Source organism: Rhinichthys klamathensis, unplaced genomic scaffold, assembly GCF_029890125.1.
Source record: "Rhinichthys klamathensis goyatoka isolate OS25496 unplaced genomic scaffold, OSU_Roscu_1.1 h1tg000446l_1, whole genome shotgun sequence".
Lineage (NCBI taxonomy): Eukaryota > Metazoa > Chordata > Actinopteri > Cypriniformes > Leuciscidae > Rhinichthys > Rhinichthys klamathensis.
In genome coordinates this window covers 701,194-724,246 of record NW_026606941.1, presented here as the reverse complement: position 1 = coordinate 724,246, position 23,053 = coordinate 701,194, and the positions used below count along the sequence as shown (strand labels likewise).

The window sequence follows — 23,053 nt, the reverse complement described above, 5'->3', positions numbered from 1 at the left end:
AGGCTGTGTAGCCGAAACAGGTAGATCACTTTGAATTGTTTTTAATGATTTAGCCCAGTTACCGGTAATTAAATGCTGTTAATTAAAGAGTAATTCGTCTTCCTAATATAATTACTTTTTTTTTTTTTTTTTTTTTTTTTTTTTAATCTGTGACCGCTGCACCAATAAGCTGGCGTGTGGTGGGCGTTCTGGCACAATATGGCTGCCATCGGATCATCCAGTTGGATGCTGCACATTGGTGGTGTTTGAGGAGATTCCCGCTTCCATATGTAAAGCGCTTTGAGTGCTGAGAAAAGCACTATATAAATGAAACAAATTATTTTAATTCTTGCCTGAACTAACTTGTTCAATGTAGAAATTGCATTTGTTTTTTTTCTGTAGAATTAACTTCACCACAGAATCATTTTTATCAGTGTACATTAAATTTAATAAACAAAATAAGGAACATTGTAGCATTTTGCATAATGCTGTATAATATTGCTGGTTAGACTTAAAGATATGTTTTTTAATGACTCACCCTCATGTCGTCCCAAGCCCGTAACTACATTGTCCACCTTTGTCACAGTAGTCCAATTAATTGGACTAAATCATTTAAGCATGGTACCATAAGAATCTTTAATTCAAGGATAATTTATTGTGTAAACTCATTATTACATCAACCAACTGTGACTTTGATTGTATTTTAAATGTAGAATTACTTTAGTCAAAATGCATTACAATAGATGTATCATGTCAAACAATTCTGTTCAGTGATGTTGGACTTTGGCGTTACTAAACCAAAAAGTAAACTGACAAATATAATGGGCCTTGAGTAAAAAGGATAAAAGTGCAAGACAAAACCATTGTGTGAATACTGGGTTCAACAACAAAGTAATATTTGGGGCAGGGACCAAAATAATAATAAATTCCAGTAAGTTGTTTTGATCTTTTTTCACTAATTGGTCAATATATTCAGTATTCATTTGTCAAGCACATTAAAAGATGGCCGCTCCATAAACGTTGAGGACATTAAAGAGACAGATGTGTATGTGTATCTAAAGTACTTTATAGGATGCACATTTATATAAAAGTTGCACTTTTTATTCTTTATATATCCCTTTAATGTAGAAGAAAAACGTTATAGTTAAGTTGATGTTAAATCTAACATGATGGAGGTTGTCCCTGCTACTCATGGAAGTTATTATCCCACTACTAACCACTGTGTGAATAACAATATTGGTAAAGTATTATTTGGGAAGGGGACACAACTCTATGTACAAGCAAGTGAGTACAACCATTCAAATATTATAATATAATAATAGCATATTATTTATGCAGCATGACAAAAATGTGACTAGGTTTTCATTGACTAAAACTAGACTACAATGCTCAGACATTTTGTCGACTAAAACTTGATTAAACAAAAACAGAACAAGGTTGGCTGTATGATAAATACAAAAAAGTACACTTATACCCTCCACCTACTCCTAAAGTTATCAGATAATCACTTTATTCACACTATTAAATACCTGTTAGGCACTTTATTTCCACTTTTTGCAAACTAGGCTGGTTTTGGAGACTTGAGAAGAGGTTTTGCTCTCTGTGTGTCAGTTTAAATAATTGTGCTGTGCATGTCATTTTAGTGTGTTAGCAATTGGAAAAAACTGTAAAATGTGCCACTGCCATTGTTTTGTTTAAGATGAAATAAGATGCACACCAGTAATATTGTTTTTTAAGGCACATTTATAAAAGCTATTTAAATGCTCTAATTTTACTAAGGCCTAATCCTGGCTTAAGACCTTTCTGTGAAACCGGGCCTAAAAGTGTTTAATGTGCAGTCTTGAGATTTAGAAGAGTTCATGTTGTTCATTTTATGTGGTTACCATTCTGCAGAAGATTGGAGATCGGAAAGAATCGTTTGTGGGTGGCTGCAGTGTAGTAGCTACTGCATGGTGTGTATTGTTTCACTTTATGAGAAATAACTGCGACTATTACATAACCTTATAATTACTTGCTTATTCCATACATATAACTATATTTAGCATGCTGTCATTTTACTAGTACTAGTACTAACTGTCACATTCAAAAATAGTTATTTGGCTTTATTTGATTCAGTGGTTCAGTGGCCAGTGGTTCCACATTGCAAATGTGTTTTCTTAACATAAACCCAGACTAAACACAAATACCTTATAGCAGAAACATAAACGGACATGACAAATTAACTTAACTATTCTCTTTCAGGTTAAAATAAAAATCACAAATCAAGTACTATTTTCAGTTCATCTTGTAAGTGTTTCTTCTATACCTGCATTTCATTTAACGTCATTGCTTTTCATAATGATAGTAACATAAACCACATCATTTAATCTGTTCTCGTTCATTGTAATGCATATGACTTTCATTTTCTGATCTTGATGGATAATCAACATTTACATTACTGCTATGACTTTGTAAAGTATCGCAGTGCTGTTGGGTACCCAGAAAGCTTTGCAACTCAGTGAGTTCTGACCAGTTTTGAGTCTGAATACACCGGGTTTGCAGGTGTGTTCTTTGTTAGTTAAATGTCCAGAATTGTCTGTAGTATTGCATTGTTATGTCACCATTGTTGCGCAGTCTAGCTCCAGTAGTGCCAGCTCGCCTAATTAGCTTATCAGAGGTTTTGTCTGCAAGAGGTCAATTTAAAAAGTCAGTAAATGTATTTAGTAGATACTCATCGCCATATTTTTGTCTTTGTCTCAATATATGAGATTATAATCAACAGTAACATGGGAATTTTCTTTCACCACATAAAGTTCATTAAAAAACGTGAAAGGGCATCACAAATAAAGAAATTTCGGTAACGCTTCCTTTTACAGTACAGTACTTACGTGTACTTACAGTGTACTTACTGGCTAATATAAGGTAAGTACATGGGTTATGGGGTATGTTCAGGGTTAGTACCTAGTTATTACCCAGTAATTGTAATTACTATAATAAGTACATAGTACATGGGTAACAGGACTGTAAAAGGAACAGTTTTCGTTACCGAAATTTCTTGCATGTTCCTCATTTGTATTATTACACACTAAACTATGCCTTAGGTTATTTCCCCTTTAGCAGCCATTTTATTTTTGATGGCAAAGGAGGCAGCCTGTATAGGAATTTAAATAATGGTAGTCTGTATGTTTGATACGTTCATTTTGTAAACACCACAAAACTTCAAAGTTAGTAAATTTGAGAAAGATAATCAGTATTTTCTGGTATTTGGGGATTTACAAGTTTGTAAAAAAAGGAATCATAATTTTTCATCATTGTGCTGATGCTTTTTCCCAAACAAATCAGCATTTTTCTATTGACACACAAAATCCACCATTTCCAATAAACCTATAAGAGTTGAAGTTCATTGCCTTTCTTAATGCAGTTAACACTAGAACGGCCATGACGGTCATTTTGGCCGTTTTGAATTTTATATCTGCAATAACTTTGTTGAAAAAATAAATAAAATCCTGCTGGTACCTGACTTTTCCTAAAAGTGTCAGTATTTTCATTTAAAATGTTTTTCATATAAATTACACATAAGAACATATTTACCTATTTCGGCCATAGATGATCATATTGACCTTGACCGCACTAAATAAGATACCTTTTAGTTGTTATTATCTTGTTCTGAGTTATGTTGAATGGATATGGAAATATAGCCTATCTGTTGTGAATATGCGATAATTACGGTAGGCTATACTAATGATATTATTTATAAATGTATAATTAAACTTATTTAAATGTACAGTTTGGTGTTGTTTTGTTTTTAAAAGATATCCTAATACAATAAATGCATTAATCTCTCAATTGGGTATTTATCATTAAAGATATAGAGTTTGGAATCTAGCGGTCAAAATGACGCTTGTGGCAGTTCTAGTAGTTATGGAATTCTGGCACTTCTAGTGTTAAGAAACTGCTCCCAATTTAAACCAAGTGTCTTTAACTTTAATATACTAACATTTAAATAAATCATTTGATACAATGCACTTATTGTGTACATGCATGTTTTTACATTAGACATTTAAAAAAAATACCTGCATATAATTACAGCTGTAATTAATTTCACTGTTGCACTCTTGATTACATTAAGGAAAGCTAGACACTGCATACTCATTTATTTGTAATTACCGGTACACTGTTGGCCTTACACCTTAACCCACCCTTAAAGGGATACTCCACTTTTTTTGGAAATAGGCTCATTTTACAACTCCCCCAGAGTTAAACTGTTGAGTTTTACCGTTTTTGAATCCATTCAGCCGATCTCCGGTTCTGGTGGTACCACGTTTAGCATAGCTTAGCATACATCATTGAAGTGGACAAGACCATTAGCATTTATAAAAAAAAAAATGACCAAAGAGTTTCGATATTTTTCCTATTTAAAACGTGACTCTTCTGTAGTTACATCGTGCACTAAGACCGACGGAAAATGTAAAGTTGCGATTTTCTAGGCTGATATGGCTAGGAACTATACTCTCATTCCTGCGTAATACTCAAGAAACTTTACTGCCGTACCATGAGTGCAGCAGGCGTAATGATATGACGCAGCGCCTGAAAATAGGCCACCTTCCGTCAACACAACGGAACTATTTTCAGGCGCTGCATCATATCATTACGCCTGCTGCTCTCATGGTACGGCAGTAAAGTTTCTTGAGTATTACGCAGGAATGAGAGTATAGTTCCTAGCCATATCAGCCTAGAAAATCGCAACTTTACATTTTCCGTCAGTCTTAGTGCACGATGTAACTACAGAAGAGTCAAGTTTTAAATAGGAAAAATATCGAAACTCTTTGGTCATTTCTTTTTTTATAAATGCTAATGGTCTTGTCCACTTCAATGATGTATGCTAAGCTATGCTAAAGGTGGTACCACCAGAACTTATGTAAGTACATAGTAGTTAAAGACATCTAATATAAAGTGACCACAAAACTTTAATCCATTCTCATTCGTTGTAATACATTTGATTATCATTTAGTTCATGTGATCTTAATGGTTAATCAAGGTTCCATTAAGTATACCCATACATTTTCATATGGCTGTGTTTATAATAGACAGAAGCCCAGATTTGGTTATTTATGCATTTTATTTTCATATATTTTGCACAATACACAGTCATTATTGAATGAAAGTCTGCCATTGTAGAAGGAAGCACAAATCCACTTAATTGTGGATGTAAATATGTTGCAAAAAATGAAAGCTATATAAACAGAATCTTTAGATGTAATCCAGCTTCAAAGTAATAAAAAAATTAAGTTTTACGAAATAATGTATTTTTACATAATAAATGTAGAAATCATTCAAATAAAGAGAAATTAAACATGAACTACATCTAAGTTGCTAAATTAGAAACAACTAAATGGCGGCATATACGTCTATTGTATCCTAAACTAGAATAGTTGAGCCCATATTATAAAAGCATATAAACACATTACATTCAAATGTGTATACAGTTTATTATTCTTAAAACCATAAGCACTAGAGCATAACTGAGGGAGGTTACATAATCCCTTGATCATCATTTAACAACAACGGTGCAAATCTAATGGCTCTCGAACGTGATGCAACATTTTCTGTTGTCTTCGGTGAAGGCACGGTGATAAATCCAACTGATGAAAAACGACTTGGATTTGTGAGACCTGAAAGACAAATAATAGACCAATTGTAATTCTTCAAACAAAACAGCACATATTTTACAGAGTTTGCTAATGAAATATTGGGTCTCATTCACTAAGGATTGCATACAAGTTGCGTACTTACTGTATGTTTGCAGAAAATATTCTCAGAAAATTTGCAGCAAGATCTTCGAGTAAAGCCATGTGTGCCATTCACAGCCAGTTGACTTGATACTCATTAATTATATTTTATAAAGATCAAAAGCATAGAACCTTTCCCAGTTTGAGCACTATTTTTGTTAAATGACTGTAATATAACTATAATTTAGTTTGCCGGGAGTCTTCTTTTTTCCTATGAGTGTTTATTTACACCAAGTGCAAATAGCCCACCTTTTTGTCAGAGGCTATTTACACTAACTCCGCCCACTATTGTCTAATTGAGCCTGACAAAATCCCAACAGAACTCCTGCTGATAACAGGAGCAGTGGTGTGGAGAGTGAGGTGGGTGGCGTTAGCTTTTGATGAATCTGCCTTTTACGAACACATTCTTCTCCGTTTTCCCATCACATATCAGGTCGGAGAAGCATTTATTTTAAATAAAGATTACGGAAATATTCAAAAAGTGGAAATAAAGTGCCTAACAGCTAGGTATTTAATAGTGTGAATAAAGTGATTATCTGATAAAGTTAGGAGTAGGTGGAGGGTAGTCAAGTGTACTTTTTGTTTTTATCATACAGCCAACCTTGTTCTGTTTTTGTTTAATCAAGTTTTAGTCGACAAAATGTCTGAGCATTTTAGTCAATGAAAACCTAGTCACATTTTTGTCATGCTGCATAATGGTAAAATGATAATCCTGATTATTTTGCTCAAAAATATAATTACGATTGTTGTCAAAGGTAGCGCAAGGGCATTTATTTAACAACCACAATCGCAAATATAGTCGAGATCTATGTTTGGGTTTATTACAGTTTATCACTGAGAAGGTTTGATCGCAGATTTAGTCGCAGCAACAAAGACTGACTGGATGACACTTTTTATTTAAGCAGAACATCTCATTGGAGATTGATAAACTCCAGCTTACTTGTTTGTCGGTTTTCAGGTTATCCGCGCTCGGTTGCCAGATTGCAAAGATTAAGCAAAAACTTTGTTCTTTCAAACAGAAAAGCTTTGAATGGGGGAATTCAATTCTTGAAATCTGGCAACTGCAAGCATGAAAGCATTTTTTTTTTTTTTACAAAAACAGTGATTTTGGTCAAGTTTTTTTTAACTTTGTTTAATTTACACCTAGTGTAGGGTAGAACTTTCAAGACCGAGACAAGTAATGTCTCAATAAGATGGCATCCATTTATGATTTTAATAAGTATAATCATATACGCTGAAAATGTTGTTTTTATTGCATACTGTTTAATAAAATACCACAATACACTGAGGTGGCAAATAGTGTCTGTGTAAATAGCATTTAACATTATTTGCGCTTAGTGCAAAGAAAATACTTTTTTGTTAATGCAAATGATCACAATGCAAATAGCCGCTGTCTTATTTGAATGTATGTTTCAGTTAGTTATAAATGTTATCTTAAACTTATAATAAATCTAAATGCTTAACTTAAAAAAAATCATAATTACTGCATGAAAATGTTTTTACGAACAAATGTTAACACACAGTTAGTGAATGAGACCCACTGTCACAAGATATAATGCCGTCACTCACGTTAGCTCATCCATGCTTTGAAAGTCATCAGGACGTTGAACACAACAGTCTTCAGAAAGAGAATTCTCAGCCAAAAGAGGCCCAGTGACAAGAAGTTGATTTTTTCATCTACAGAAATAAAAATACAATTAGTATGTCTTTAGGGTTTACGATGTATTTTGCACAATCCAGCATGTACGATCCAGCCCTTTTATCCAGTTTTCAAATGTGTTTAATGTTTATTAAAATGATAGTAGCCTTACAATCTGAAATATATGGGAGTCTAATTAAAAAATACAGTAAAAAAAAAAGGAAAACACTTACCTTTTTCTATATCACCACTTTCACTGGATGATCCTCTACAGCTGTCTGAATGTGAAATAAAGTAGATTAATCTAATGCAACCAAATATTTTAGGAAGACTTTTTTTTATTGTATGTGGTAATTCCTACCTTTTTCTTGGCAGTCGTCTCCACCTCCAAAGGCAAAGTTACTGTAGTAGTTTTGGTAATCTTTGCCTGAATATCTCACTGTAGCGTGACTGGAATTTACAGCTGAATGGTCCGTGAAGTCAGTCGCCAGACACGAGTCTTGAAGTTTGTAAAATTCTGGATCTTTTTTTTGTTCTGTAAAAATATAAGAAAAAAAAATTCAAACACATTAGTTTCACAAACATGAAGTATGTGTTTGATGCAGACAAAAATGTGCAAATTACATTTCGTCATATGTGTCACAGCTTTTATGGCAGCTTTACTGGATTAGAAAGTACATTCGCTGACAATAAACATTGTAATTGTATATATGTGAAAAGCATTTTCAATTGATTTCATTTTTTTCCAGACAGACATTTCAAATTAAAATGGAAAACAATATTATTGACGATTCAATGAATAGAATATAGAATAGAATAGTATATTTGCCTAAAATCAATGACACCAAAGTCCTTATACTTAATACACATTTAAAATATTGATAATGTGACAAATTCTCACCCCATACTTCAAAAGTTATAACTGATTTTTCTAGGCCCACAGGCTGATACCTCATCTCAAAAACTCATTCAGTCTTTCAATATGTAAACCAGTAGTTTATTATATATTATGAAATGTAAATTTCACATTAACAATATAACACTGTATCGGAAAACATATATTTAAGATATTTTTAGCGCATAGGACTGTCTAGCTTTGTGTTAGTTGAATTTATACCACAATGATCAAAAGGCCAACATAAATCAACTTAAACATGGAAACTTACAGTTTCCATGTTTAATCTTATTCAAGATCCAAACTCTTACTGACCTGATCTAGCTTGGGTAATACAATGCTTTTAGCAATTATGCTGAGATGTAGATTTGGCTTTTAATTGCATCAACACAATTCGCCTAATGAATAGACTACTTCATAATGGTATGGTAATATATTCTCCATCATATAATATTTAAATGTAACCACAATAAATACGAAATTTCAGGCTTAAACTCTAAATTGCTTTTTTTTTAATGATTATACTGTATTTCTGTATTTCATTCTTTCTTTATTTGCTGTAATGGGTAACAATTACAATTCCTGCTACACTTTTATTATTAGAATCTTCTGCCATTCCAGACCATGTTTAAGTTAAACTCGAATAAATGTCAATTAAATGTAACACTTGTTTAAACTGGAAAATCCATGTGAAAAATCTTTTTTAATTAGCATTACTAAAATTAAGTTGTACTTAAATTATAACAAAAAAAATATTTAAAAAGATATAATGTAGTAGATTCTTATCCATAGGTTGCTACTTACTTGGGTGCACAGATAAGCGTGTCCCTTTCCCAAATATGATTTTGTTAGCAATGTTAGTCACACAATGATTAGCACACATATCATAACATGTGGCCAAAATTACACATGCTTGATGCTCTATCTATACTATACGTACTATAGTTCCTAACAAAATCAAAACAATATCAAATTTAGTTTATTTTAGAATACAAAAGATTTGATAGTCAGCCTTTTTAGACACTTATTAAACTAACCAACTCAAAAGATGTTTAAATATCTACTCAGTAGTGCTAAAAAAAGAAATCGAATATAGTCTTCGATCATTACATGACGAAATATGTGCCATTAAGATTAGAAAGTACATTTTTACTAAAAGTTAATACTAGAATTATGAATCTAGGCTGTCAAATGTGCAGCTGATTGATTATAATGCTGATCATTTTATTTCAATTTCTCAATTTAGCTATTTCGCCACATAAATCACTGAATTTATGAAACATGATTAAGAGTTACTACCAAAGATTACTTGGTAAATCATTAATTGTTGTTCATTCAGCGTGTTCAGATTATTTTAAAATGTTGTTTTAAGGAGTGACCTTACATATTTAGGTATGAAAGTAAAATCAAACCTCTCTTTGTTCTTTATCTAACTCTATTTTTAAATACCCAATCAATCCGGACAGTTACACAACATTATCAGAATTCTTTGGTTAAAATATATTATTCTCTTACTTGATTGTACTGTTAATTGTGTCCCTCCTCCAAAGACTATTTTAACAGTAGAAGTCACACAGATTGATATATCAGTACAAAAACCATTTGGATGGTATATTGGATAAAATAGTTAAAACAAAGTAATTATAAATTTCCAATAATATCTGTAAGACATAGATATGGATAGTATCCTTAAATGAAAGATTTGTACTACTGTACTAATGATTCTTATTACTGCAATTTATTTAGCTAATTATTTATAGCAATTCTTTATTTAATTTATTTAGGCATAAACATCTGGTGTAAAAATCATATTATTACATATTTATTTGTAGTACTGTGTGACAAAGGTGGAAACTCATGTAGTTTTGTTTAAAGCTCACTATTAAATTACTTAATTCCTTATTTCATTGTTTTTAATCTGATGTTCAGATGAATTATTTTCAAACAAAAGTAAGGGTTTTACTTACTTCTCTGTACGAACAACTGAGTTCCCTTCGCAAATATAATTTTGCCAAAGTTGTCAGTCACACAGTGACTGTCAGTGTTATAAATACTTCAATAAACAGCAATATAAAACTTCAGTGTTCATTTAAATTGTTAGAGCCACTCAGTAATGCAGTTAAAATATTTGTGGCAAATTAATAATTGCATTGATTCATGTTTTTAGAAAACTTAAATAAATATTGTAAATAAATAAAAGGAGCTTTGAAAATCGCATATATAAGTCTACTTGTCCTATCGGTGGATTAGTGAAAAGTGATGACATGAATTTGATATTACATTAAATTCTATTAATAATTAATCACTGATGTCTGTGAATGAATTGGGTTTTAAAAACATATGAACACGTCTGATCATTTGGTGGTACTATAAATTTAATACTAAACTTCACTACTCATGACACTAAAATTAGATTCCAAGTCCTATGAAAATAATATGCTATTATTATATTATAATATTTGAATGGTTATACTCACTTGCTTGTACATAGAGTTGTGTCCCCTTCCCAAATAATACTTTACCAATATTGTTATTCACACAGTGGTTAGTAGTGGGATAATAACTTCCATGAGTAGCAGGGACAACCTCCATCATGTTAGATTTAACATCAACTTAACTATAACGTTTTTCTTCTACATTAAAGGGATATATAAAGAATAAAAAGTGCAACTTTTATATAAATGTGCATCCTATAAAGTACTTTAGATACACATACACATCTGTCTCTTTAATGTCCTCAACGTTTATGGACCGGCCATCTTTTAATGTGCTTGACAAATGAATATATACTGAATATATTGACCAATTAGTGAAAAAAGATCAAAACAACTTACTGGAATTTATTATTATTTTGGTCCCTGCCCCAAATATGACTTTGTTGTTGAACCCAGTATTCACACAATGGTTTTCTCTTGCACTTTTATCCTTTTTACTCAAGGCCCATTATATTTGTCAGTTTACTTTTTGGTTTAGTAACACCAAAGTCCAACATCACTGAACAGAATTGTTTGACATGATACATCTATTGTAATGCATTTTGACTAAAGTAATTCTACATTTAAAATACAATCAAAGTCACACTTGGTTGATGTAATAATGAGTTTACACAATACATTATCCTTGAATTAAAGATTCTTATGGTACCATGCTTAAATGATTTAGTCCAATTAATTGGACTACTGTGACAAAGGTGGACAATGTAGTTCTCATGATTTCCTTATTTTGTTTTTTAATCTGATGTACAGATGAATTATTTTCAAACAAAAGTAAGGTTTTACTTACTTGTCTGTACGAACAACTGAGTTCCCTTCGCAAATAACATTTTGTCAAAGTTGTTAGTCACACAGTGACTGTTAGTGTTATAAATACTTCAAGAAACGGCAAGTCAAAACTTCAGTGTTCATTTTGATGTCAGAGCCACTCGGTAATGCAGTTAAAATATTTGTGTCAAATTAATAATTGCATAGATTAAATTTTTTTGAAAACTGAAATAAATATTGTAAATAAATAAAAAACCTGTGCAAATCTCATGTACAAGTCTACCTGTCCTATCGGTGGATTAGTGAAAAGAGCTTGAGTAATATCAATTAGAGTTAACTTTAAATAACTGAATCCATAACTTACTGGATAACACAATGAGCTGAGTCCCTTGCCCAAAGATCAGTTTGTCTCTATTTTGAGTCACACAACTACAAAGCTCAACACAGAAATACATTGGATACTCTTTCCTCTGATCGGTATAAAGGATAAGAGTTTTGTAATTTGACATTACAGTAAATTCTATTAAGAATAAGATTAATAACTAATGTCTGTGGATGAAGTGGGTTTTAAAATGTCTAATATTTATTGGAACAGTAAATGTAATATTAAATTTCACTAAACATACACTTCTGTCTCTTTAATGTCCTCAACATTTTTGGAGCGGCCATCTTTCAATGTGCTTGACAAATAAATATATTCTGAATATACAGAACAACTAGTAATGAAGATAAAACTTACTGGAATTTATTATTATTTTGGTGCCTGGCCCAAATATGACTGTTGTTGAGCCCAGAATTGACCAAATGGTTTTGATTGGCATTTTATCCTTTTATATTTGTCAGTTTTCTTTTTTTGGTTTAGTTAGCCCAAAGTCCAACATCACTGAACATAAGTTTTTGATAGTTTACATGATAAATCTAATGTAATGCATTGTGTTTACATTGTGACATGTCATTCTCATTTGGTCATGTTTGGTTGATGAAATAATAGGTTTATCACAGAATGAATGTAATACTAAGATTAAAGTACAACTTACTGGTTAGTACAAGAAGTTTTGTTCCCATCCCAAAGAAAAGTTTTTGTCCAGCATTCACACAGCCATTGGCCATATACTAAAAACTAGCAATATCCTGATATCATAAACACTGCAAGCTATTCTGTCACAATCGCTCTTAAATAAGATTCAGTGTGAAAACTTTAAAAAAGGAATGACATCCATTTATATCAAAGTTTAGTGGTAGAATAAAAATCTGTTTTTAAAATATGTTTCAAAGACAAAAGAAGAGTTGATGTTTCTATAGTTAACAACAAGCAGTAAGTTTTGAATGTATTTATCTGGGAAATAAGGATATTACAAGAAAAAATTATGATCAGGAGATCACTGTTAATGTATTGTTCTAATCATAAAAAGTGCATATTTCATAAAAAGCTATGCGATATTTGAGAGAACTGAGCCGCACTTACTTGAAAACACAGTTAGTTTAGTGCCTTTTCCAAATATAATTTTGTATCCGCCTTGATTCACACAGCTGTTGACCATAAACACATAACTGCTGCTGAACAAATAATCATCCTGGATAAGGTGTTTTCATTTCTTCAAATGGGATAAACGTGATAATTATCATCTAAACTCTAATTTAGAAATAATTTAACTAATGTATCAGTTAAATGTCAGCTTTATTCCAAAGATTGTATTGATGCTGTTTGGATGTACTAATATATGGCTATTGTTGATGTTACATAAATTGATGATGCCAAAGAGTTGTATTATGGTTAAGAGGAGGGAAATCCAAAGAACTTGTTAATTTGTTCTTTTTACATGCAATCTACACAGTATATGAGATTATTAAAATAAAAAAACGTTTAAACTCCACTCTCAAGTCTGTTTTTTCCAAAGCCTTGCACATCACAATTATCTGATCTACTCATATTTTACAGTAATAGTAATTTTCCACTATACTCTTTTAAAAAAAAATAGAAAATTATATGATAATGTCTGTAAGAATATTTAGAAAATGAAAGAAAACCTATCATCACGAACATATCTATTGCATGAAATCTAATTGTTTTCATGCAGCAGTTTAATAAAATATTTTAAGTAAAATAAATGAGTGATTATTACAATTTTAGAGATAAAACTTACTTGCTTGTACTATAAGTTTGGTCCCCTTGCCAAAGAACATCTTAAATTGATTAGTCACACAGCTATCGACTCTGTACCAAAAACCAGTCCTGTACATGGATTCTATGTCTTTCAGTCTTTAAAAAATTACTTTAAAGATCATACATGATAAATATTTACTACTATTATCATGATGCTAAGAATTAGAACTAAATTTGCTCAGCAGTGTTTGATTTTGTTCACGAGTCCACCTTGTCGAGTCCGAGTCCAGTCTAAGCACTTAACCAATTGAGTTTGAGTGAGAGATGTTTCTTAATGTATTTATATCTTAATTGTATGTCGTTACTCATTTTTCCTTCATGTTACACATGATGTGAATTCGACTGTACTCGGAAAGTCTCTAAAATCTAAAATATATCAATGTATCAGTCAAATTAATAATTAAATTACATGAAATAAAAAAAAGCTGTGCAAATCTCATGTACAAGTCTACCTGTTCAATCAGTGGATTAGTGAAAAGAGATTGAGTAATATCAATTAGAGTAAACTTTAAATAACTGAATCCATAACTTACTGGATAACACAATGAGCTGAGTCCCTTGCCCAAAGATCAGTTTGTCTCTATTTTGAGTCACACAACTACAAAGCTCAACACAGAAATACATTGGATACTCTTTCCTCTGATCGGTATAAAGGATAAGAGTTTTGTAATTTGACATTACAGTAAATTCTATTAAGAATTAGATTAATAACTAATGTATGTGGATGAAGTGGGTTTTAAAAACATCTTATGAAAATGTCTGATATTTGGTGGAAGAGTATTTAATGTTAAATTTCACTACACATACACTTCTGTCTCTTCAATGTCCTCAACATTTTTAGAGCGGCCATCTTTTAATGTGCTTGACAATTGAATATATACTGAATATACTGAACAACTAGTAATAAAGATCAAACTTACTGGAATTTATTATTATTTTGGTGCCTGCCCCAAATATGACTGTTGTTGAGCCCAGAATTGACAAAATGGTTTTGATTGGCATTTTTATCCTTTTATATTTGTCAATTTTCTTTTCTTTATGGTTTAGTTAGGCCAAAGTCCAACATCACTGAACAGAAGTATTTGATAGTTTACATGATAAATCTATTGTAATGCATTTTGTTTACATTGTGACATGTCATTCTCATTTGGTCATGTTTGGTTGATGAAATAATAGGTTTATCACAGAATAAATGTAATACTAAGATTAAAGTACAACTTACTGCTTTGTACAAGAAGTTTTGTTCCCATCCCAAAAAAAAGTTTTTGTCCAGCATTCACACAGCCATTGGCCATATACTAAAAACTAGCAATATCCTGATATCATAAACACTGCAAGCTATTCTGTCACAATCGCTCTTAAATATAAGATTCAGTGTGAAAACTTAAAAGAAGGAATGACATCCATTTATATCAAAGTTTAGTGGTAGAATAAAAATCTGTTTTTAACTGTTATGTTTCAAAAAGAAGAGTTGATGTTCCTAAAGTTAACAACAAGCACATACTAATTTCATGTCAAGTGAACTTCTAATATTATACTCATCTATATTATCCTCATAATAGCATTCTATTATAGTAACATTTTAAAATATCTAAATTAACATTGTTAAGCAATGCCACCCGTTAAATACCAAATAAAAGCCCTACAATAATATGGACTTATGATCTTTTGAAAAGGCAATTAACTCACTTGAAGTAATTGTTAGTTTGGTGCCTGTCCCAAATATGATCTTGGTGCCTCCAGGATTCACACATCAGTAAAGCACAGGACGTTTATTCTAAGGTCAATGTGGACTGTTGTAGGGTGGATACATTTATATTAAATTCATTTTTGAGATATTATTCATTTCTACAAATAAAAAAAAAATACAGACTAAAGCCTTATAAAATTCTGTTGAGTTCTTTGATTTTATGTTGACAGTATGTTTTTGGTGGTTTTTGTTTGTATTTGTTTTTTTGCATAATTAAAATGGCAATACATTAGTTGTGTTTACTAGCAGTCTTATCTGAAATACTTCTACATTACATTATTTGCTTTTCTATAACATAAATATGAGATAACTAGCATTTTTAAATAAACATTTTATGCATACAATTAAATATTGGTACGAATATTGGATATTGTAACTTACTTGACTGTACAATGAGTTTTGTTCCTTTGCCAAATAACATTCTAATTTGATCATTCACACAGTCATTCATCATATATACAAAACTATTGACATCTTGATGGCACTGAACAGCATAGAGGAGATTGCATTTTACAACAATGGAATGAAAAGTCACTTTAAAACTTAAATAGTTCATTGTTGTTCCAATTTTAACACAAAATGTAGGGAGTTTTTTTGATGTTGGGCCACCTTGTCGAGTCCGAGTCGAGTCTAAGCACTTAACCAATTGAGTTTTAGTGAGGAATGTTTATTAATGTCTTTTGTCTTAATTTTATGTTTCTTTCTTGTTTCTTATTTTTCTTTCATGTTACACATGATGGGGATTTGACTGTCTAAGTTCACATCAAGTCTGAGTACAAGTCCACCCGAGTGCGTCCAATTCCAAGTTCATTCATAATTGCAGTCCAAGTACCCCAACTCTAGTATTTATTTTCTTTTACTATTATAAAAGTATTTTTGAGGAATGATGGCCATCAATATATTCAAATTCAGTCACTTATATTTACAAACTGTAAAACAAACAGGCCTACTACTAAGTACTAGACTACTAAAGTAATATCACAATTCATCAATTTAGTTTCAATTATAGCATTCAAGCATTCATACTAAGATTAAAGTACAACTTACTGGTTTGTACAAGAAGTTTTGTTCCCATCCCAAAGAAAAGTTTTTGTCCGACATTCACACAGCCATTGGCCATACACTAAAAACTAGCAATATCCTGATATCATAAACACTGCAAGCTATTCTGTCACAATCGCTCTTAAATAAGATTCAGTGTGAAAACTTTAAAGAAGGAACGACATTCATTTATATCAAAGTTTAGTGGTAGAATAAAAATCTGTTTTTAACAGTTGTGTCTCAAATACAAAAGAAGAGATAATGTTGTTAACAACAAGCAGTAAGTTTTCAATATATTTATCTGGGAATTAAGTATGATATTACAAGAAAAATGATGAGGTACTAATTCCCAGATAAATACCTTCAAATCTTTTTAAGAAGGTAGAGGATCGCTGTTGATTTATTGTTCAGATATTAATCATTTTGCTCTTATAAGCATCATAAAAACATGCATATTTCATGAAAAAGGTATGCGATATTTGAGAGAACTGAGCCACACTTACTTGAAAACACAGTTAGTTTAGTGCCTTTTCCAAATATAATTTTGAATCCACTTTGAGTCACACAGCTGTTGACCATAAACACATAACTGCTGCTGAACATATAATCATCCTGGATAAGGTATGTTTTCAGTCCTTTAATTGGGATAAATGTTATTAGTATCATCTAAAATCTAATTAAGAAATAATACTATAATTTAGCTGTTAAGTATCAGGTATTATTCCAAATTTTGTACTGATGATGTTTGAATGTTCTACAATACCTGCCTATTATTGTTGATGTTACATATTGATGATCCCAAATTCAAAGTTACGTATTAGGGTTAAGATGATGGAAACCCTAAGAACTTAAGCTTAGCTGATTTAAAAATTAAAAATGTAATAATAATAAAAAAAACTTTTTTAAAGTCTTGCACATCAGTCCAATTATATGATCTACTCATATTTTACTTACATAAATGGTAATTTTCCACTATACTATATTTAAAATAAAGAACTTGACATCTTGCCCTGATGATTACATAAAAGGCCATATTGACTGTGTACAACAATTACATTTTAGACTACTAAAGTAATAGGCTATCACAATTCTTTTCGTCAATTTACTTTCGATAATTGTTTTTTCCCCCTGTGCAATTTCGCGTCATATGAATGTTAAGTGTACAATACTCATTAATATTGGGAAAATAATGGGAACACAGTTTTAAATTTAACATTGGTTTTAAAATATATAAAATAAAATAAAAAGACAAGCTTGATCTGCACTTACTTGAAAGGACATTGAGTTGAGTGCCTTTTCCAAAAATAATTTTGTTAATTCCTTGAGTCACACAGTGGTTTATCCGAACACGTAAACATGTTGCCTATACTCTCCTTGCTTTAAAGCCTAACAATAAGGGCTATATTTATTTAGAACACTTTATTTGGAATCTAATTCAACTGTTTATTGGTGACTTTCATTTAAAAGTATATTAAGATATTTGAAAAGCATACTATAACTTGTACAACTATAAAGGTCATACAAACTACAGTAGCTTAAATATTGATTGGAATAATTGGGAATCTATTTATCATCTATAGCCTATCACAGTTACCTATTATTATACAGACGTATAAGGATGTTAATGCTCTTTGTGAATTGTATTTCTCTGAAGTAAGCATTTCATGGAGGCAGTTATGGTTTAAAGTCATTTAAAAGGTTCTTATTTTTCCTGTGAAACAAAAGTTTTAGCAAAAGTATATCAAAATTAAATTGAAGCCATTTTGTATCATTAATAGCTATCAAGTACTTTGATTGGTTTGATGAATATATCAGAATTGACCAACTTTTTTTAAGTTTTAAAATGATTGCACCTCTATTTCTTAGTTTACTGTAAGTAGCAGAAAACATACCGGTACTTGAATCAACTGTTAGTCTGGTGCCTTTTCCAAATATGATCTTTTCATAGCCAGCATTCACACATTAGAACAGCATGGTACATTTACCCAGAATTCAACTTTAGCCACTCTTGGTTGGTGTTTATTTCATAGTGCATTTTTGGATATGACTGTAAATAAATAGATTTTGAATATCTACTATTACCATTTTTATCCAACCAAATTTGTAATTTAACTGTACAATTTAGAAAAATCTTTACCTACTTGATTGTACTATGACTTTGGATCCCATACCAAAGAAAATCTTATATCCATCATACACACAGCCATTGATCATATACCGAAAACAAGTAGCTCAATACATGAAACACTTTAATCTATAATATATTCATATCCAATGTTACTGTAGCGGTCTAACCTTTATAATTATAAAATTTATATGGTTTTCAAATATATTCTTTTAACTGAAAGTAACTAATAAACTGTTGAATTATTGAATATATGCATTTGGGAAGTACTTTGATTCATGCAAATATTATAAAATGATTTTTGTGTTTTTTTTATGATGAACCTTTCTCTTCATCTTGTTTGGGTTTAAAAGAAATATGTTAAGGATCATACTTTTTATTATACTAAACTATTTATTTAGATGAAACAAAATATCTTACTTGAAGTAACAATGAGACTGGTGCCGGTCCCAAATATGATCTTGTTGTTCCTATTCACACATCAGTATAGTACGGTACATTTACCCTTAGTACACGTTTGGCCAGTGAGGTTGCATATTTTGGGGGTCATTATATTTTATTTTTAGGTATGACTTGTTTGATTAGTTTGGAAAATTATAGCTAGAATCTAGAAAAGAATAATGCAAGCGAGTATGATAACGATAAGCTATATTTAGTTTTTAGAAAACTAACCATTATCAAATGTATTTTTGTCAACTTTACAGAATTTCTGATCTTGACCATTTATCAACATCACATATACTTTTACAACATCACAAACATTTTTCAAGTTTGTTAAATGATTCCGTTCCATTTTAAAGAAGTGCGGGAAAAAAAATCTAAATATCACAACACAGACTTGATCTTTTTTGGACATCAGTTTGAAGTGACCTCTAAAAGGTTAGTTTTTGTTCATGTTGACTGTCAGAAATGCATTACTTACTTGTCTCCACAACAAGTTTGGTTCCTTTCCCAAAGATAATCTTATTCACATTCACACACCCATTGACTCTGTGCCAAAAACTAATGCCTTCCAGCTATTTTACAATTATACCATCTCTACAGACTACAGTTTAGCAAGTCAAATCTAATGAATTCACTATGTCCACACCGTTGGTTTCAGTATCAGCATTTATAAAAGCTAGATTATAATCAGTACTCATTTTATACTCACTTGTTTCAACTGTCAATTTAGTTCCTTCTCCAAACACTACTTTCCATTGTATTGATGTCACACTGTAAACTTTATCTACACAAAAACATGGCCCTCTACAGAGTCCAACTGTCTCATATACTGTATGCATGTAATGCTTATATTGTGCTTATTAAAGTGTCAGGGTAATGCCAATATTACATTTTGATGATTAGATAAAGCTATTGTATCGTTAATCTAGTTGGGATTTAAATGGAAATCAAGAGTAAATTCAATACATTTGGAATATAATATATATATTTCAATGTAACATTTTCAGTGGCATTGATGTAAGCTTACTTGTTTCTGTTATTAGTCTTGTCCCACTCCCGAATATAATCTTGTTGGCAGCATTCACACAAGTGCTGACCCCATCACAAATACCTCACTGTGTTCTATGATAAGCTCTGTCCCTGTTGCAAAGATCATTTAATTTCCCACAGTCACACATGGACAGACTAAGTTACTAAAACTTACTGACCTAATCTTTGTCGTGAAACTGAAATGATATGAGAAGAGAAATAACTTGTTTGATCATGTGACATTTCTGTCAATTATGTTAAGAAGAGCATATTATAATTCTAATTCTTGTGCCAGTTTAGCCCTACATTATATTTTAAAGCAACTCATAATGGCATCCAGAAAAATCAATAATGTTTAGTAAAAAAAAAAAGATAAGACAATAAAACTCACTTGATTGTACGACAAGTTTGGCCCCCTTTCCAAAGAACATTTGATACCCAACATTCACACAATCATTTGCCATGAACAAAAAATTCGAATTCTTACACTATTGATTAGCTACTTTAAAAATGCCAATACGAACTTAAGGTTTTAACCAAGTATATGACCATTTAGGATAAGCAAACGCTTGTTGAATTTTTAATTGTATTTTGATAATGGAAATGGTTTGTTTTTAGGAGGATGTCAAATTGTTTACAATTTAAATAAAATTTGATCAAAAAATACTGTGATTAAGCTGCAATGTGAAAACTATATTATAAAACTATAAGACTGATTACAAAAAATCACTGAGTATAACATCAAGTAGGCTACTTTTGCATATTAGTGATACTTTGATATTCAGTATTTATCTTTTTACTTAGTGGCTTTTCGTTTATTTAACAATGCAAACTTACTTGTTTGTACAGTGAGTATTGTCCCCGTCCCAAAGATTATCTTTTGAGCATTAGTCACACATGGGCCGGGTCCATAACAAAAACCATCTAGCCTGAAGTGTTGTGAGCTTTAAGTATTTTTTTATGTAATAAATTAAATAAATGCAAGTACTTTAACAACCTTTGTCAGGTTTAATCACACCGGGGCTTTTGTTTTGCAATAATATTTCACTTTTAAAAGACTTTTCTGCTAAAGAGTGACTGTTTAGTACCATTTTTATGTTAATGCAAAGAAAAATTTAAACTCACTTGAATCAACAGTTAATTTAGTCCCAGAACCAAATGTCAGCTTTTCAAGTCCTTGATTCACACAGCATATATACTCATTACAGTAACTTGTGTCTGCTACTGCAAAGTTATCGTGTATGAACACTTGATATTTACTTAATACTGTAATTTTCCATAAACTTTCAACAATACAGTTTGTGCATTAAACGCAAGCTACTTTTGGTAAGAATTATATTAACATACCTTACAATACACATACTTTCAAGTTTCATATTTGTCAAACCAAAAACATTTTTACCTGTAGCTGTTATGAAACATAATTAATCAACAGAATTTATGTTAAATTTAACTGGTGTTTCTTCATGATTTAACTAATATGCAAATGAATGATTAGCTACATTAATGTTTTTTGTGAAGAATGACAGCATAATGTTGTCAATAACTATGATTATTTGCATTAATAACAAACTACCAATAGCATTTAAGTTTTCATAATTATGTTCAAACTTACTTGCTTCTATGTTGAGTTTTGTCCCTTTACTAAAGAAAATCCTGTTGGCATTATTCACACAGTCATTGAGCGTGCACCAACAACTTGTCATATTTAATCGGCCATAATTCACATAACACATTATATATGATATTGAATTAATCTTTTTAAATGAAAATCTGATTAACTTAATTGAATGATTGAAGTAATGTAACTGTATAATTAGGAAAAAATCCTAACTTACTTGATTGTACTATGACTTTGGTCCCCTTACCAAAGAAAATCTTATATCCATCATTCACACAGCCAATGATCATATAGCGAAAACAAGTAGTTTACTACATGAAACACTTTAACCCCTATTATAATAGTATAATTCACATTCAGTGCTACTGTAGCTTGTATGACCTTTGTAGTTGTAAAATTTGTAGTATACTTTGTAAATATATCCTTTTAAGTGAAAGTCACAAACAACATGTTGAATTTTTAAATATATGCATTTGGGAAGCACTTTGATTCATACAAATATTAATTACAGATTATTTTTTTATTTTTTTTTATGATTAAACTTTATCTTCAATTTTTAAGGTTTAAAAGGAATATGTTAAGGATCATAATTTTTATTATTACAATTGTATATGATAAAACAAAATATCTTACTTGAAGTAACAATGAGACTGGTGCCGGTCCCAAATATGATATTGTTGTTCCCTCTATTCACACATCAGTATAGTACGGTACATTTACCCTTAGTACACGTTTGGCCAGTGAGGTTCCATCTTTTGGGGGTCATTATATTTTATTTTTAGGTATGACTTGTTTGATTAGTTTGGAAAATTATAGCTAGAATCTAGAAAAGAATAATGCAAGTGATTACGATAATAAGCAAGTCATTTAGATTTTAAAAACCTAACCATTAGCAAAATGTATTTTTGTGAACTTTAAAGAATTTTTTTGTCAACAAATAAGTAAAAAAATCTAAATATCACAACACAGACTTTTTTGGACATCAGTGTGAAGTGACCTCTAAAAGGTTAGTTTTTGTTCATGTTGACTGTCAGAAATGCATTACTTACTTGTCTCCACAACAAGTTTGGTTCCTTTCCCAAAGATAATCTTATTCACATTCACACACCCATTGACTATGTGCCAAAAACTAATGCCTTCCAGCTATTTTACAATTATACCATCTCTACAGACTACAGTTTAGCAAGTCAAATCTAATGAATTCACTAATGATGTCCACACCGTTTCAGTATCAGCATTTATAAAAGCTAGATTATAATCAGTACTCATTTTATGTGATGTGTATTTTGAGGAATGATATATGAAGACAAATTTTAAATAATTTAACACAGCAAGTTT

General features: G+C 31.0%; 1 protein-coding gene across 1 annotated transcript; it reads right to left on the bottom strand.

Moving 5' to 3' along the window:
- Nucleotides 1-5,255: 5,255 nt before the first annotated feature.
- On the bottom strand, nt 5,256-10,888 carry LOC130071544 (M1-specific T cell receptor alpha chain-like). The gene is made up of 5 exons (XM_056236410.1): nt 10,759-10,888; nt 7,748-7,921; nt 7,620-7,664; nt 7,317-7,424; nt 5,256-5,630 (listed from the first exon to the last, which is right to left on the bottom strand). Exons 1-4 carry the CDS (start codon nt 10,874-10,876, stop codon nt 7,318-7,320), a joined length of 444 nt encoding a protein of 147 aa, XP_056092385.1. The 5' UTR covers nt 10,877-10,888; the 3' UTR covers nt 5,256-5,630; nt 7,317.
- Between the last annotated feature and the right edge of the window lie 12,165 nt (nt 10,889-23,053).